Source organism: Canis lupus, chromosome 3 (genome assembly GCF_048164855.1).
Source record: "Canis lupus baileyi chromosome 3, mCanLup2.hap1, whole genome shotgun sequence".
NCBI classification, from domain to species: Eukaryota; Metazoa; Chordata; class Mammalia; order Carnivora; family Canidae; genus Canis; species Canis lupus.
Genome location: NC_132840.1, coordinates 55,836,964 through 55,854,279, shown reverse-complemented (window position 1 = coordinate 55,854,279; position 17,316 = coordinate 55,836,964). Strand labels below are relative to the sequence as shown.

General features: G+C 42.8%; 1 protein-coding gene and 1 long non-coding RNA gene across 9 annotated transcripts in view; one reads left to right on the top strand and one right to left on the bottom strand.

Moving 5' to 3' along the window:
* The window catches only part of NDEL1 (nudE neurodevelopment protein 1 like 1), a 78,455-nt gene that overhangs the window by 28,237 nt on the left and 32,902 nt on the right, over positions 1 to 17,316 (top strand). For 6 of the 8 annotated variants that reach the window (XM_072821200.1, XM_072821199.1, XM_072821201.1 and 3 more), the window contains 5 exons: positions 310 to 458; positions 2,602 to 2,738; positions 4,145 to 4,318; positions 7,911 to 8,002; positions 11,598 to 11,749. In XM_072821200.1, the coding sequence (XP_072677301.1) occupies positions 310 to 458; positions 2,602 to 2,738; positions 4,145 to 4,318; positions 7,911 to 8,002; positions 11,598 to 11,749 (704 nt within the window). Of the gene's footprint in view, positions 1 to 309; positions 459 to 2,601; positions 2,739 to 4,144; positions 4,319 to 7,910; positions 8,003 to 11,597; positions 11,750 to 14,608; positions 14,644 to 17,316 lie in introns of all 8 variants that reach the window. The other 2 variants (XM_072821202.1, XM_072821198.1) reach the window with 1 other exon arrangement.
* Positions 6,168 to 11,996, bottom strand: LOC140630651 (uncharacterized). The gene is made up of 2 exons (XR_012028412.1): positions 11,859 to 11,996; positions 6,168 to 6,346 (listed from the first exon to the last, which is right to left on the bottom strand). It is a non-coding gene; the product is annotated as an uncharacterized lncRNA (long non-coding RNA).

The following is a 17,316-nucleotide window of genomic DNA, read 5'->3' as shown; positions in this document are numbered from 1 at the left end:
TGGGATTTCTGAGGTGGCAGTTTCACTGTTGTACTTTTCAGAGAGATCATTATTAGATTTCTTTCTGAGAGGAGAATGGTTGACTCTCTAAATTTATGAGTTAAAGTAGTTGGGATGATTGTGTCTTTTTTTTTTTTTTTTAAATTAATATTACAAGGAGGAGAGGGATACCATCAACTCAGATTGTGGGTAAATTCCTTGGATTCCCCCCTACCCCGCCACCTGCACCTATAACTTGGGTTACTTCCTTTATTAAGGAAAACTATATATTAATGACTTCCACTCCCCTTCCTATATCTGTGCCTTCAGGAGAAACTAGAACATCAGTATGCACAGAGCTACAAGCAGGTGTCAGTATTGGAAGATGATTTAAGTCAGACTCGGGCCATTAAGGAGCAGCTGCATAAGTACGTGAGAGAGTTGGAGCAGGCCAATGATGACCTGGAGCGAGCGAAAAGGTAAATGGAGGATGCTTGTTTGGTTAGAATAAGTGAAGGTGGCCATCAATGACAAAAATCTAGGTCTGTGGGCTCAGCCTGTCACCTGGGTCTTAGTCCCAGGACATCTCCTTTTGGTGTTTCACGTCCCCTGTAACTGGTCATATCGACACCAACCCCAAATCCCTATCTCCACAGATTGTACCCTTCTAGGGTTTTCTTTCCCTCTGTCCTTTTCCTTCCCTGCAGGTCTGGTGCTCGGTCCTGTTGGTTTTTCTCTAAAACATGTCTCATTCATCCCTCTCTTTCCCTCTGTGTTCTCTCAGCACTCCCACACTTGTCATGGGCCTTGGATCTTCTTCCCAAAGTCTGCAGTTTCTTCATGGCTGATCTGTCTTTACATCTCAACTCCTTTTTGTTCTCTTTGGCTTTAACAGAACCGATGGATTTTCTCAGAGTGCCGCTTCCCTTACGATTGCGGCACGGCCTAGAGCGGCTTGCTGTTACTGTTGCTAAGCTATTATGTAATTATAATTCGCGTTTCTTAACCATTCCAAACTTAATTCCTGTTACTTTGCAATTATTAATATGTGAGTGACTCTTAAATGCCTGACTCGATGCTAGAGTTGAGGAGATTACTCTACTCTTAGGGGTGACAGATGTGGACATTGCACCTGAGAAATACTCTGGTGAAGAGAGTGTACAGGCAGCTCTGGGGCTCCGAGGAGGGAGCCTCTAGAGTGCCCTGGGGGAATTCGGGGAAGTTTGCCGGTATTGAAGCTGACTTTGCAAGGAGGAAAGAAGCCAGCCAAGTGAAGAGAGAGATATGAAGGCAGAGAGGCAGGAAGGCTTAAAAGGTAGGAATATTTCACTTTGACTGAAGTGTATAGAGATAGTGTGGCTGAATGGGATGAGACTGGAGGGTGGTTAGGGCCAGATTACAGAGAACTTTGCTCTGTTTGAAAGCCATTCTGTAGGCAATGAGGGGCTCTTTAATAAATTAAAAAAAAAAAAATTTTTTTTTAAATTTTAGGGATCCCTGGGTGGCGCAGAGGTTTGACGCCTGCCTTTGGCCCGGGGCGCGATCCTGGAGACCTGGGATCGAATCCCACGTCGGGCTCCCTGCATGGAGCCTGCTTCTCCCTCTGCCTGTGTCTCTGCCTCTCTGTCTCTCTCTGTGTGACTATCATGAATAAATAAATAAAATCTTTAAAAAAAAATAAAAAAAATAAAAAAAATTGTAAAGAATTTTTTTAAACAAGGGAGTAAGATCAGATTTTGAGCTGAGAGGATAATACTGAGGAATTGGAAGTAGAGAGGAAGGACCATTGAGGAGTGATCTAGGTGATGGATGAAGAATTAAGCCAGGACAGAAAACTGGAGGAGAGCAGATGGAATTGAGAGACATCTTTTTTTTTTTTTTTGGTATATTTTTTAATTGGAGTTCGGTTTGCCAACATATAGAACACCCAGTGCTCATCCTGACAAGTGCCCCGTCACCCAGTCACCCCATCCCCCTGCCCACCTCCCCTTTCACTACCCCTTGTTCTTTTCCCAGAGTTAGGAGTCTGGAATTGAGAGACTTCTTGATAAAATTGGCCAGGGCATTAGGAGTTCTAACTGGAGGTTATAGAACTTTATTTCTGTAGCAGATAGCACATATTGTCAGGGTGGTGGTGGTGGTGGTGGTGGTGGTGCATAGTAGGTGCTTGTTACTGTTTGCTGAATAAATGAGTAACATAAAAAATGCAGAAAGAGGAGTTAGGAAGTAAATGGAGTGGGAGCTAGGACTTGATGTTTCAAACAAATAACTAATTCTTAGTGTACTCTAAAATTGTTGAAAAGTTTTCTTCTTGAAAATGTGTAAACTTTGATTGTTTAACATTCAGTGGGGAGATATAATGTGTAATAAATGGCCTTCCTTTAAGGAATCATAGGGAATTTTGGCGGGAATTTAAAAGAATATATTGAATGGCCCGAACTAATAGCAGAGATACTAAATGCCACCAAAAGTCAGAAGGCATTGAGATCATTCTCTTTCAACTGGGCCAGGCTTTCTAGGTCAGGAAATGGCATGAGATCAACTGACATTTTTCTTTTGTATTAGCTATTTGCATGCTGCTTATTTAATTTGTGGACTCCATTTTTTTTTTTTTTTCTTAAGGGCAACAATAGTTTCACTGGAAGACTTTGAACAAAGGTTAAATCAGGCCATTGAACGCAATGCATTTTTAGAAAGTGAACTTGATGAAAAGGAATCTTTGTTGGTCTCCGTACAACGGTTAAAGGATGAAGCAAGAGGTAAAAACTGACAACTTAAAGTTTATCCTTTACCTTAATGTCTCTAAGTCCGAGTTCTAAGTTAGGTTTGGGATCTGCTCTGAAAGTTGTGCACATTTGTATACTTTTGTCAGGCACTACACTAAGTGTTTTTAGTCTCTTAACACCTATGAGCCAACTCTGAGAGGTAGGTAGTATCCCCATTTTATGGGTCAGAAAACCAAGGCATGGAGAGTTTGAGTTTTGTCCAAAGCCTTAAGAGCTTTTCAGTGGGAATTCAGACAATGGTCTTTTTTCCAAAACCTTAATTCTGTTCCCACTGTTCATGTCCTGCTTGGTTTGTTTTGGTGTTTTATATTTTGCTTCTGTGTAAATAATTTTGTGTTATGCACATAGTAACACTGCATATGTGCACATATTATAAAGAAGAGGCTATTTTCGTCTTTATGATATTCTGCATTCTACCATGTATTAAAAAGAGAGGGAGGGAAAGAGACTTTTAAAGGAAAGTATATAATCACCACATGCATAATATGTGTACAGCACTCTGACTTCCCTCCCCCTTTCCTCCCAGCCCCTGGAAACACCATTCTCCTTTCTGTGTCTATGAATCTGATGACTCTAGGGACCTCATATACTGGAGTCATACAGTGTTTGTCCTTTTGTCACTGGGGTTTTGTCCTTTTTCACTTAGTGTAATGTCCTTGAGGTTCATCCATGTGGTAGCACGTATCAGAATGTCCTTCCTATTTAAGGCTGAATAAGATCATATTAAATGCTTGTATTGCATTTTCTTTATCCATTATCCATGGGCAGACATTTGGATATAATACTCAGAAATGGGATAACTTTGTGTCCTTTTTAAATGTGTGTTCTGTAGGTCAGTTGCATAACTGGAAAAGAAAGTGTTAATTTTGGCTTAAAAATTCAGTATTTGAAAGCAAGAAAAAAATTGCAACTATTTTGAATACTTCTTTTCTAAAACAGAGTAGTGCATTTTGACAACTAATAAAAAAATACTAACCCATATAAAATTACAAAAATGTACTTCATTGATTTTGCAGTAATTGCCAAAGTACATCATTTCAAAATAAAAGCAAATGAGTTGAAAAGAATATTTATTTTTGTGTCATATAGGCTCACTGCGAGTTGTTCTTTGGACTCTGCCCTATTTTTATATAATGAGCATAGTTAACTGTTCTCTTAGGTTATAGCATTTGTATCAATTCTAGCATTTAAAAATTATTCTCAAAGATCATTTAGACAGTAGGGTTGTCATTTTTATACCCTGAGGAAAAAAAAGTGTTATGTAGGAAACTCTTCTTTTGAGATATAGTAATTGTGGAAGTTATGGCATTTTAGAGGTGACTTTGCTTGGGTGATTTGCTTCCTCTGGTGAGTTCTATTACCTGTGCCCCATTTTGCAGATTTAAGACAAGAACTGGCAGTTCGGGAAAGACAACAGGAAGTAACCAGAAAGTCGGCCCCCAGTTCTCCGACTCTTGATTGTGAAAAGATGGACTCTGCTGTCCAGGCGTCACTTTCTTTGCCAGCCACTCCTGTTGGCAAGGGCACAGAGAACAGTTTTCCTTCACCAAAAGGTTTGCAGTGTCTTTTCTTTCTGAACCTGTGGTAGATTATCCAACTGAGGAGGGTTTGCTGGGGAAGCAGGGCAAGGCACGTGTAAGCGATGGTTTCAGTGGAGAAGTTGGGGAAGTCACGCGCTCTGTGAGGCAGAAGAAGTTTCCACGGTTGCTCCCACACGGGGAGCGGGGTGACGGTGGCCACATGTAAAACAGGAGCAGCTCAATCAATTGAGATTTTAAAAAGAAAGGTTTTCAGGCAAAGTCGACCTTTTGATGATGGCAGTAATATACGCTTATGCCAAAAAATCGAGAAAGAAAAGAGAGGGGCCCATTCTTCAGTCCTACCCCTGAAAGCCAACTACTCTTGACACCAAATTTCCCTGCCATATGTGCTTGTTTGTTTTTGCACACGCCTACTTGTTTCACGTTTGGGGATCATTTTTATATATGGTTTATTTCTCTTGCCACTGAACCGATTGTAAAGGACTAGAAGCCTTCCTACACAGACTGTATAGAGACTCGTTGAGCTGCCATTCAGTCTCATGTAAGACTGGCTCAGGTGGACACGGCTGTTCTTTTACATGCTTACATGCATACATGTTCTTTTACATGGCTGCCGTTTTCAGAGGTGACGTTTGGAGTAACCAATGACTAATACATGGAGAATGTTCCTTTTTCCATCAGCAGAGGTTTTTTTTTTTTTTTTTTTTTTTAATCCAGATAAGCAGAGAAAACACTTAGCAGCCACTATACACAGAACCTTACAATGGAACCCCAAAGCTCTTAATTCAGATTTATTTTGTTTTTGAGCTTATTGCTATTTCAGCATTTCCTATTCCTCCATACTTTTTTTCTTCCCAAAATAAGTTCTTTCTTCCCCTCTTTTTTAAGTAAAGGATTTTATCTTCCAGCGTGATAGAAGGATTTTTCTCTGGGCAGTTAGTGAAGTAAGTGCTCTGTGTCTGTGCCGACCATTCCAGTAGCCACTAGCCACATGTGACTGTTCACATTTCTATTAATGTTAGTTAAAATTTAAAATTCAGTTTCTCAGTTGTATTAGCTGCATTTCAGGTGCCCAGAAGCCCTTGAATGGATAACTACTCATCCCACTTTCATCTAGCTATTAGCGTGAAAATACTGTAGAGTCAGAGGTGGTGTTATTTGTACTCATGCTGAGTGTGCTGCTGAGGATGAGAGCAGGCAGGGTAGAGATGACAGCAGCCATCAGAAACTCACTGTCCACTTTTCAGAAGGGCTACTTGGGCATTTGAGGATCTCAGAATTGCTAACATTTGAGAATTAACAAAGATTTGCTTTTAGGTACTAACTAGAATTCTGCAGGTCAGTTCTGAAAATTTGTTAGTTGAGTACTAATCTTCTGAATAGTCTGGAACTTCAGTCAAGGTTAATACCCAGGGAGGTGCCCATCCTCTAATAGCTGATTAGAGTTTTAACTCAGGGACTTGGCTGCGGTGAGCCGGGCGAGGTCAGTGGGACACAGAGCTTGCTTGCTCTGGCAGAGGGTTAAGACATGTCAACTCCAAGGCAGGAAATTTGTCCAAGTAGACAGATTTTTAGACTGGAACTGATGGCATGAACTTTCACTAACCTAAAAGCTGCTGTGCGCTGGATCACAGCAGTTGAATGACAAATCAGTCAGGACAGACCTAATGAGAAGCAGGAGGTTAGAGGAATCAGTGCAAATTGGAAAGGCTGAGCCCGATGAAGTGGTCTGTCTTTAATTGCATTTCATCGATAACAATGACTGTTTCCAAAAAGCATTTAAGACAACTTACCATAAAAGCACAGGTTTCATAATTTGTGGAGAACAGGGAGAACTGAGATCTGGAAATCCTTGCTGGGAAAAGTACAGCAGTTTATTTATATCCTGTCAAGTGCCTGTTCTGTGCCACGCACTTTTCTAGGTGGTGGGGGTCGACTGGTGAATAATAAGGTGAAGTCCCTATCTTCAGTGAGATTATCTCCTGGAGGCTGAGGACAGAACAGCAGCAGCAACAAAGCATTTACATACTGAAGAGCACTCTGTAGAAAATGGATGAAAGAATAACAGCTAACATTTATTGAGTATTAACTATGTGCTAGGTATTTAAAAAGCATAGTAACTGAAACTTCATGATGACTTTATAAGTGCTGTCATTAGCCCTCTTCTACATATGGGCAACTTACTAAAGCTCACACAGTTACTGAATGGCAGAGATGGACTTGTCTCTTGCAGTGTAGCCCAAGAGCTATTAACCATTGTGTATATGACTTCAAAAATAAATTGAAGAAATGTGCATGACTGAAAACCTTTGCCGAGAGGCGTGCAAGAAGATGGGAATGTCACCCTGAATGGCTCCGATTCTGAATGGGAAGCCTCTTACAGTAGCCATTGTATCCAAATCAGTCAGCTGTTTAAATTCCTAATGACATCAACACAGGGTTTAAGTTGGCAGGTTGATTTTAAAGTTACTCTGAAGAATAACTGTGCCAAGAAAGTTCGAAATAAGGTGAAGACAAGAGGCTTTCCCCTTCAAGGTACCACAGTATGTTTTAACTTTGTAATAATGAAAGCAGCATGTTTCTGGTGAAATAGATTAATAATTCAGTGGAACTAAAATATATAGGGAATTCAGTATATGTAAAGTGCCATTTCAGATGAGTCTTCACAACATGGTATTAGGATGATTGGCTATCCATTTGGATGAAAAAAAAATTTAGATATTTGATGAATTAAGTAATCTAAATGTAAAAAAAAAAAAAAAATTAGGAAAACAAGGTGAGGAAGCCAAAACTTACCTCACCAAAACAGAAAGTTTGAAAGATAAATGTCACATTGAGAAATACAAGATCTGGGGAATCCCTGGGTGGCTCAGCAGTTTAGTGCCTACCTTTGGCCCAGGGCTTGGTCCTGGAGTCCCCAGGATCAAGTCCCACATCAGGCTCCCCGCATGGAGCCTGCTTCTCCCTCTGCCTGTGTCTCTGCCTCTCTCTCTGTCTCTCGTGAATAAATAAATAAAATCTTAAAAAAAAAAAAAACAAGATCTATGAGAGAAAGGGTGAATATATATAGCATTTAGTGCCCTTGCCCAATTGATTAAAGGAAAGACAACCCGGTAGACAAAGTGCAGAGGATAAACATGATTTCTAGAATAAGATATTAAAATAATTAGTTAAGGAAACAAAAGAGAAAATAAAATGACTATCAAATTGACCCCCCCAAAAAAAAGGTAACGTCTAATATTACTGAGGGCACAACCATAGAGATTGCTGACATTGGCACAACCTTTTCAGAGAGTGTTTTGGCAGTATCTATTAAGGTGAAGAAAATGAGCATATCCTCTGATCCAGCAGTTCTATTTTTAGGAATCTCTTCTCTGGAAATACTTGTCTAGATGTTTTAAGGATATGTGTTCTTTTAGCATTATTCATGATGTAAAATCAGCTGAAGGAGACCGTTCAGCATACTTAGGGTGTCTCCACTTTAAACCTTACACCCATAGTTTGGCATACTATATTGATTTGTCATTGAACATATGCTGCACAGTGACACCCAACAACAAAAGGGACCTGCAAGTGTAATCAATCACCTTTTCTTTCTCTCTAGCTATACCAAATGGTTTTGGTGCCAGTCCACTAACTCCTTCTGCTAGGATATCAGCGCTAAACATCGTGGGAGATCTCTTACGGAAAGTAGGGGTAAGCATTCCATTATTTAGCCCTCAGTACTGAAGCTGTCAAGGTGTGGAGTTCTTAATTTGAAGTGCGGGAAGAAAGAAGGGTTCCTTCCTGTGGTGAAGGCTGTAAATCGGCAGAGAGGCGGGAGCATCCAGTGACCACTGAGGCTGCTCCCGGTAAACAGCGCCTGGGCTTGGGCTTGCTGGTGCCTCTGCAAAAGGCCCTGTGCGCTGCCCTTGAGATCCCCCTTGGGCACTCTTCGGTTTCCCCATGACTGTTTCTCCATCACGACTCGTCTGTCTTTTCCTAAGATTACTGCTCTCTGGCCTGTTGTGTGTTCTGGACCATTCCTGTATCCTGTGCTTGCCGCAGTCTGCCCTCCCTGGGGCCGCCCTGGAGCTTTCTCCTTGTAGGACTTCAGCACTGGCTCCCGGAAAGGACTTGGGGCTCTCAGTTACTTATGTCCGTCTTCTTGCTCCTTGGCCACTTTAGCTTCTGTGCTGTCTCCTTGGCTCTAATCTTGGATTCCAGAACAGTTGGGCTTTGGAAATATTAAACTTGTTTTTCTGCTTATTCAGTTTTTTGCTTTGTAGAATACCTACTCTTTGACTTCATCAACAGTTGGACTCTGGGTTTTTTAGCTATCTCTTACTTTTGTTCCTTCCTGCTCATCAGTGATCCCACAGATGGCTTCCTTTGTCACTGCTGACTCATGGTCTTTTTGGCCATGGAAGAGACCTACAGTCTGGATCAGTCCAGCAGTTGGAGCTCTCCTTCCCTGAATCTGGAGTGCAGGAAACAATTACATAACTGTGGACTCACGCCACTGTGAAGTTAGCATCTCCTGCGTGGGTTCCCTTTCCTGTTTCCCTGGGCAACTTTTACCTCTCCCTTCAGTAATTTACCCCTGAAACTGCCCGCGATCCACCGCCCCTTCACTTGTTTGTGAGAGACATCTGCTGAAAAAAGCAGAAATTGCATTATACTTTACATAATGAAGAAATGGGAGGCTGAGGTACAAGGCCCTGTGCTTGCCTTTTCTGACTTACAGAATTATTTTCTGATCATTAGATTAATTCTGAATCTGCAGTTCAACGTTGCTATAAAAAGCAACACACACAAATTATTTCACACAGTGTATAGAGTAATTTTCCCTCATAACATAACCATTTTTTAATGCTATTTGTTGTAAGAGATGTGACAGTTGGCTCCATAACTCAAAATGATGTGTTTATTTTTTGGTGTCTTGACTTACCAACTTTAAGCAAAAAGATGAAGAATTTAACTCCCACGCTCCCACTTTTAAATTTTCTGTTCTTTTGATAATTTAAAATCTTTGGCATGCTCAAACCTCTGTTTCTGAATTTATTAGATTGCATCTTATCTCCCTGTTGTATGTTTGTGTCTTTCTCTCTCTCCTGTCTTGAACCCTGCATTGGTTGGTTCTGAAAATTGAAAATTAGCAGCTTCTACAATGTTCTGCCCATGTATGGATTGTAGACTGCAAAATCAGGTGGAGCTGGGTTCTTGGGTCGTTTTATCTGTAACATCTCAACAGATGTTTCATGTATTACGTTTTTTATCATTTACTCAAAATCATACCAAGGGTTTTATATTTGTATCAGAGCTGCCTCATGTACACTTTCCTTTTCCACATCTTCTCACTTACCTTCTTTTTCTTGTGGGTAGAAGAAACCTATCCTTTCTTGGCTCCATCTCACGTCTGCAGCTTCTTTCTCTCCCTCTGCTGAGCACTCTGAGGGGCTTGCAGGGCTGGCACGCTGCCTCATTTCTCTTCCTGAGTTACTTCTGTCTGTTCCTGGGCTTCATGTCTGCAGCTTTCTCTGTCCCTTGTTTGTTTTGCTGATTAAGTTATGTAATTTATTCAGAAATGGTGCATGAAAGGTGATCTTGGGAGTCCTCCCTCGGTTTGTCCTTTGGGCTGACCTTCCGCCTCCAGGATATCATTGGGACTTCTGGTCTGTGGTTATCAGCCAGCCCCTGCTTGCTCTTCGAAGTGCTTCCCTTTCTACTTCTTTGCCTCCTTTGTCCCGTGACTTGAGCTTGGAGGCTCCATCCCCACCCCTGCATCCTCTAACACTGAGAATTCTAGGCCATTTGATTCCCACTTGTTTGTTCTCCTCTCTGACTTCTTTTATTACGCTCCTATTATTGCCTCTGTTTATAGCCATTCTTCCTCTTTATCTCAGTGGTTAAAGGATCCTGTTCCTGCCTGTGGCTAATTTTGTCCCTCTGTGCCTTGGATCCCATCCCTTCCAGCCTTCTCGTTGATGTCTCCTGTATTTTCAGCCTTTTACTGTATTTTGGTATTTATATACATAATCTGTATGGATTACACATTATATATGATACACATACTTCATATGTAATATTTGTGTATTACATATCATACAATTTTTTAATCTTAAAAAACAAAAGTAAAAACAGCTATTCTTTTACCCTGTATCTGTCTTTAGCTGTCACCCTCTTTCTCTCTTCCCTCATAGCCAAGCTTTTCGAAAGCATGTCTTCATTTATAGTTGGCATGTCTGACTGTACCTGCTCCCCAGACATCCTGGTCTGGACTCAGTTCCCTGCTCACTCCACCAGAACTGCTCATTGATGATCTCAGCACTACCAAGCCCGGTGGATGCTGTTCTGCCCTACTTTTACTTAGAACATTCAATACCGACTTTTTTTTTTTTCCCAATGTTTTTTTCTCCTTTGCTGCTCTTTTGCTGTGTCAGGTCTGCTTCCTGCCCATTCCTCTCTGCCATCTCATTGGGTCTTTATCTGCCCACCCTTTCAGGTTGATTTTATTCAGAGTTCTGTCCTTGAATTCCTGATCTTATCATTCATAGCCCTGACTTTGTTACCTGGTATGAAATCTAAGTCTGCGTTTCTTTCTTTCCTTTTTTTTTTTTAAAGATTTTATTTATTTATTCATGAAAGACATGAGAGAGAGAGAGAGAGAGAGAGAGGTAGAGAGAGAGGTAGAGGTAGAGACATAGGCCGAGGGAGAAGTAGGCTCCATGCAGGGAACCCGACATGGGACTTGATCCCAGGTCTCCAGGATCATGTCCTGAGCTGAAGGCGGCGCTAAACCACTGAGCCACCTGGGCTGCCCTAAGTCTGCATTTCTTGACCACTCTTTCCCCCAGTGCTGGACCTGGTGCTTCCCTTTATACGTCTGTCTTACCGATGCCTCAGACACAGCTTGTACCTGCTAGATGATCATGCTCAGCAGGTATTTGAATGAATACAAGAAATTAGTGTCTCTCTAACAATCCCAACTTAGAAAGGACCATGGGTGTAGGTCAAGAGCCCTGGGATCTGTCTACTCGTGTCACATTTTTCTAAGTTGTAAGGTCAAGATTATATCTGTATTCATCAGTAATACTGAGAGGAATTAGTACGTTATTCTGAGCTCATGAGATCGGAGTCAGCAATAAACATTCCCTCTTTTCTATCAGAGGTGATTGATTGTGGCTTGAATGGCTACCATTATCAACACAGAGAGAGTAATTTTAGTCTTGAAATAGAAATGGTTTGAAATGCAGATTTTTATGTACAGCTACTGTTTTGACAACCATATCATTCCTCCTTCTTTCTGTAGGCTTTAGAATCCAAATTAGCAGCTTGCAGGAATTTTGCAAAGGACCAAGCATCACGAAAATCCTATATTTCAGGGAATGTGAACTGTGGGGTGATGAATAGCAATGGCACAAAGTTCTCTCGATCAGGACATACGTCTTTCTTTGACAAAGGGTAAGTATTGGACATTTTAAACGATAATTTATTTTTGAGTAGTAAAGTTGCACATTATTAAGTGAGCTTATTGGACTCTGAAAAGGTCAATTCAATTTGATAAACCTACCTGAAGTAGGTATCATTCAAGTCTTAGGAGACATAAATCTGTTGTTGTCTTCTGGTCCCCATGGAGTTGTTGCCCTGAGAACTCTGACACTTCTGTCTTGGGAAGCAGACTCTTGCAGGGCAGCAGTGTTAGGCTCTGGGAGTTAAAGACAACCGTGTTAGTAGTTCTTGTTCCCAGGGCCCTTAAAGGGTCTTGGCCAATGATTGGTAATGGTAGAAGAGAACACTGTGATTGTGTATGTGCATGCTTTGCAAGAAATGTTTTGTCGGAATATTTTAGAAAAGTATGAAAGCACTGGATCAAATACATCTTAGAGGATGCAAGTTTTGTATGATTCGAAGATTTTTTTTGGAGGTGGTGGTGGGGGGATTGACAAAAAGTGGCATAAGATTGAAGCATCCTTAATGCAAAAACATTTCAGTTGGTACGGAGGTGTATAAGTGAAGAGTAAATGTTTTCTGTTTTCACACCATTTTTGCATCTATATGCTTGTTTTTAGGCCTGTAAAATCATATTTTTATGCATTTGCTCTGCACTTTTAAAAATTTATGGGATTATACCTTAAATATGGCTCTGCAACACCCCCATCATGACTTATAGTGCCAGTATCTTTCCTTATCAGTGCATTTTGATCTATCTCAAGTTTAAAAAAAACTGAAACCAAAATTGCATGGTTATACTTTGATTGAATGTGCCTTCATTTGACTAACAACCAGCCAGAACCTGCAGTCTGGGTGTGTTGACCAGATTCCCAATGGTAGCTGTTATTGGAACAGTAAAGAGGCCCTATGGTCCCTTGCTCCTGTCTGTGTTTTGAGCTGGGGCGCTTGTTTATTCTTGTTCTATGAAAAAGTATAAATACAAGTCTAGAGATGTTCGCAGTTTCTTAAAGGAGCTTGTCCTTTCTGCTTTCCTTGATCATTGTGGCACATTGATGGAGGACTTGACTTGGCACACCATCTGCTCTGAAAAGCTCCTTTTTGGTCACCCTTGTGGAGTGGAGCATCCCGATCCTCTCTTTTCCTTAAGGGATGTCTACCATAAGGGGTACATACTTCATTAAGGAGCACCTTCTAAAATAGCAATACATAAATCAGAACTTCACTCTAACCATTGGGGTTTCTTAGGGGGAGTAAGTAGAAAGTTAATTTTCCTCAGGTTTAGGAGTTTCAGGCAACCTTGAGGACTCATTTTTATACTATAATGGTAAGTGGAATACATATTTCACATTAAAGTTGCCATTTCTCTGAATAATGCAGGAAACGTTTAGAGGTAGTCTTCATGAGCATTGAGAACAGTACCTAATTATTTTGTCTGACTTGTAATTTTTCCAAAGTGTAATTAACCTCCAGTAGAGCAGTTATGAGTCCTTATTTGGAATCCCGTTTCTTGCCTCGGATGCCCTATGACATAAGAACAGAGAGAAACCAGAAACACATAGGTTGGGGCGATGCCTCTGTACACAGGGAGTACTCAGAACAGTCTCAGTGAGGGAGGGATAACTCAGTTCAGGCTCACTGCTCCTCCATGTGGGCCCTGGTGCATGACCCTGGCTCAGAGACGGACCGGGTCTCAGGTAGATGCGGAGGATTCAGAGTAAGCTGGAACTGGGAGCTTTGGGCTCTATCACAGAGCCCCCCAGCCCCTGAGGAACATCCTAGATGCATGTGGAGGGTTTATCTTCTGAACTGAACCTGGAGATGTGCTTCCCAAGAGAAACAGAGATGATACCTAGTTTTGCTTTAAATAGTATACATTTTTAACTGTACTGTTTGTTAAGAATTAAATAGGCTTTTGTGGGCCAGCCTCTTCTCAAGTGTTTAGTTTATATGCTAAATGGATTGTCCATCCCCACTCATGTATTAACCTACTTCTTGAATCATGTGTGTCTAGTTGCCATATTCCTGAAGCTAACTCTCATGGTTTGACTGTGTTTATACTTCTTGCTGCTTTGCTTTGATTCTGGCTTCCTTCTAGCCTGCCTGGCTTTAAACCTGTTGACTAGATAGTAAAAATCAGGATGGTATGTACCAGCTGGGACAGGAAGGGTAGGGGTATGTCCCAGTCCTCAGCTCCATTGTTGAGTCTGGCAGTTAAAAGAAGAAATGCCATTTCTTACAGAAGTGTGTAGAAGCGTGTAGTTTTGAGTTTTTATCATGAGAGAAAACTCATTCTTGCCCTGCCTTTCACTCCCAAAGAGTGTGTCTGTAGCACTCCCAGAGACCTGTGGGGAGAGTTCATCAGGGGAGGTACGTGTGCATGCTTGTGGACATGCATGTGTCCACTCCGCCATGCCCCTCCCTCAAAGTCCTGTGATGCCGTGAGGCTTGACCACGTGAAGCCAGATGATACACCTCCTCATTAGATATCAACACATGTGGTTTGAAAATAATCTAAGTTTTGGTGGTTTGAGGGCTTCCTAGAAATGGTTTTATCTAGTCTGTGATCTCTTCTGCCAGTTTTTAGAATGTGGCTCGCTGGACCTCCTTCCCGGCATTGCTCTGTGTCCTCCAGCCACTGACAGCCCTTCGTGTCACTTCTCTAAACCTCATGTGTAGTACGGTTACTTGACTTCTCTCAAAAACATTTTTTCATCATCATTTTCATTCAGCAAGTATCACTTACCCTGATTCTGTAAGCCAGTGTGATTTTGTTTGGGCTGTGTGTACATGGGCATAGACTGATTGTAGGGCATGCTGTGAAAATAGTGCTTATATTACTGTTTAATGTCTTTTCCTTTTTTTTATTAGGCAAGAAAAAGTCATATTTCCCACGTTGTTCATGGGTAACTGAATTTGTTTGCTGTGCTCTTTTTCCTTCTTTCTCAATGATGGTGTGTGGTGTAAGACGCATTAACAAACTGGTTTTACTAACTGCATGGGGCTGACTCTGCTTTAACCAACTTACAGCCCGTGAGTGAGTTTTCAAGCTCCTGTCTGACCTGACTGTACACCATTATTACCAGTTCAGCTGTGCAAAACGGAAGGAATTCATGGTGTAGGGGTCCTGGGGTGGTTGTGACTAGCAGACCTGGTGGTGCTCCTGACACGGGGTCGGAGCTGAAGTGATGCTGCGAGGAGTCTGGGCATGAGGGTCAGGTGCCACTGTCGGGCCCCGGGATCACATTTGACTTGACTCCAGGGGAGAGCAGGGTTCTTCCTGTTGCCCAGTCTTCTGTTTTCTCAGAGCAGGCGCACCAGTGGGTCATGGAGCCTTGCTGCCTGGGAACTCTCCTCTGCTCGCTCCTGTACAGAGATGATAGATGGTGACGTGTCTACCTTTTCAGGAACATACATTTCAGTCTACGGAGCTGCTGGAGCTTGCCTGAGCCTCCACTCTCCCGTCTCGCTAGGGTGGCGGATCAGGAGTGTGTCTGCTGGTACTCCCACGTCCGCTCTGGCCTTCTTTCATCCTGTCCTTGCTGCGTTCTCGGGTACACCTGCCCTTGCTGCTAGGATGGGTTTGGCCTGGTGCTCTCTCTGTCACGTTAGATGTGTTCTCCTGCTGACTGGCTCTGTCTGACTCCTCACTTCTGTTGCTGTTTTACAGCTGCCCCTGTAAACAGAGCACTGTTGCTGTTTTACAGCTGCCCCTGTAAATAGAGCACTATCCTGTTCTTAGCTAGATTATCTATTTTTCAGACTCTCGAGCTAGATTGAGCTAGATTTTGGTGGTATGACCATGACATTTCATAGCTTCTGGAACCTTTTTTGTATAGCTGATTCCCAGATCTGCTTCTCCATCCTTGCGTGCTCACTCTCCATTCAGTCCTGTGTTGTCCACTGGGACATTCCCCTGCGGCTCTTTTGCTGCTTCCCGAAACCCAGTGTGGTGAGTATAGAGGCTTTGGTCCTCTTGGAACCCCTCCCCCATTGCACAGCTTTGCAGTTGGAGGAAGGGACCTCACCAGACTGCTGCTCCCACCCGTAGGGTCAACCTTCTTCTTCTGGCCGTTTACTTCCCATTCCTCAACTCAGGGGATGGGTGCTAGGTGCATGACCCTGGCAGGTGGTTATTCTGTGCTCCATTGGACATTCACATCAAGAATTCTCACTTCTGTCCACAGAAGGGAAATTGCCTTTCGAGTGTCCTGTTCTCCTTTTGTTTGCTTGTGTGCTCTGCTGCTTTTTCCCCATTAGAGTGGAGCTGTGTCGGGAGCAGGAGAGTTCTTGTTTGCTGAGGCCTCTCAGGTGTCTGCTGGCAAGGAGGAGCCGGGGAAAGGAGAATGTGGCCCCGGCATCCACTGACGCGTTCAGGGGGTGACCTCGGGCTGGACCTCTGCTTGCTTTGGTTTCTTTAGCGGTAGAACAATAGGGATGAACTTGATATTTTTTAAGGTCCATCTAGCTTGAAAATGTGGGAATGCCAGCCCTAGAACTACTGCATGTGGGGCTGTTCTTGTGGGGCTTTTTGCATGCCCCTGTGGAGCAGGTGCTAGGTTCTTCTTGGTGCCCGGTGGGGCTTGTCCTGCCGGCTGCCATGCTCTCAGGAGCCGGCAATATGATGTTCCCGTGTTTAAATCTGAGGCTGTGTGTGAGGCCTGCCTTGTTCCCACTGAGGTTCTTGGACCAGCCAGACAAGTGGCAGGTGGGGCTTATCCTGTGAAGGCTGCAGGGGCATGTGGGGTATGGCCCCCAGCCCAAGAAGGGGTGCATCACTGAGGGAGACAGGTGTGCAGCAGGGAGAGGTTATGGGCCTTGGAGCCCCTCCTGTTGCTTTTGGCCTGGGTGAGGGGGTGACTTGCCTTCCAATCAACATCTACATTCTTTGTTCAAAGTAGTCAGGGGTCATCTGTCTCTCTGCATGTCTGTTCCTCTGAGATTGCACTTCCTTCTGCAGTCTGTGAAGCAGTTATCTTTGCAGGAAATGTGTCTGCCCCCCCACCCCGCCTTTTTTTTTTTTTTTTTTTTTTAAGAGAACCTCTCTCCTGAGCCTGTATTCAGGTCCCTAGACTCCTCCCGGGGAGCAGGTGGGAGGACAGCGATGGCTTGTGTGGTGCAGTGCAGCCCTACAGTTGGCTGCACCTCCCAAATTGGTAGTGGGGCAAATCTTCCCGGGAAGGGTTTTTGTGTGAAAGGGCTGAAGTGGCTTCCTGAGAGAGGTTCTAGACCTGCACTCAGTCCCTCGCTGCTTCCCTGGGTGGCGTAGGTGGAGGATGGGGTGGGGCCAAGGGCGGGGGGCAGGGCACTCACCCCTCTATTTGGCATTGTTTGCCAGACAATTTAACATAGTTATTTTTCTCCTCTTTATTAAGATATTCATGTACATTGTAGATTTGGAAAACAATAAAGTGGGAAATAGTAAACAAAATTTACCCACTCCCCAGATGGAAGAAAAGTAACTGTTGTTAAATTTTCTGTCTGTAACATGATTTTCTGTACATATATGTGTGTCCGTGTAGCCCCCTACATTTGTAGATTTAGCTACAGAGGAGTGATGTCCATATAAGAGGTTGTAG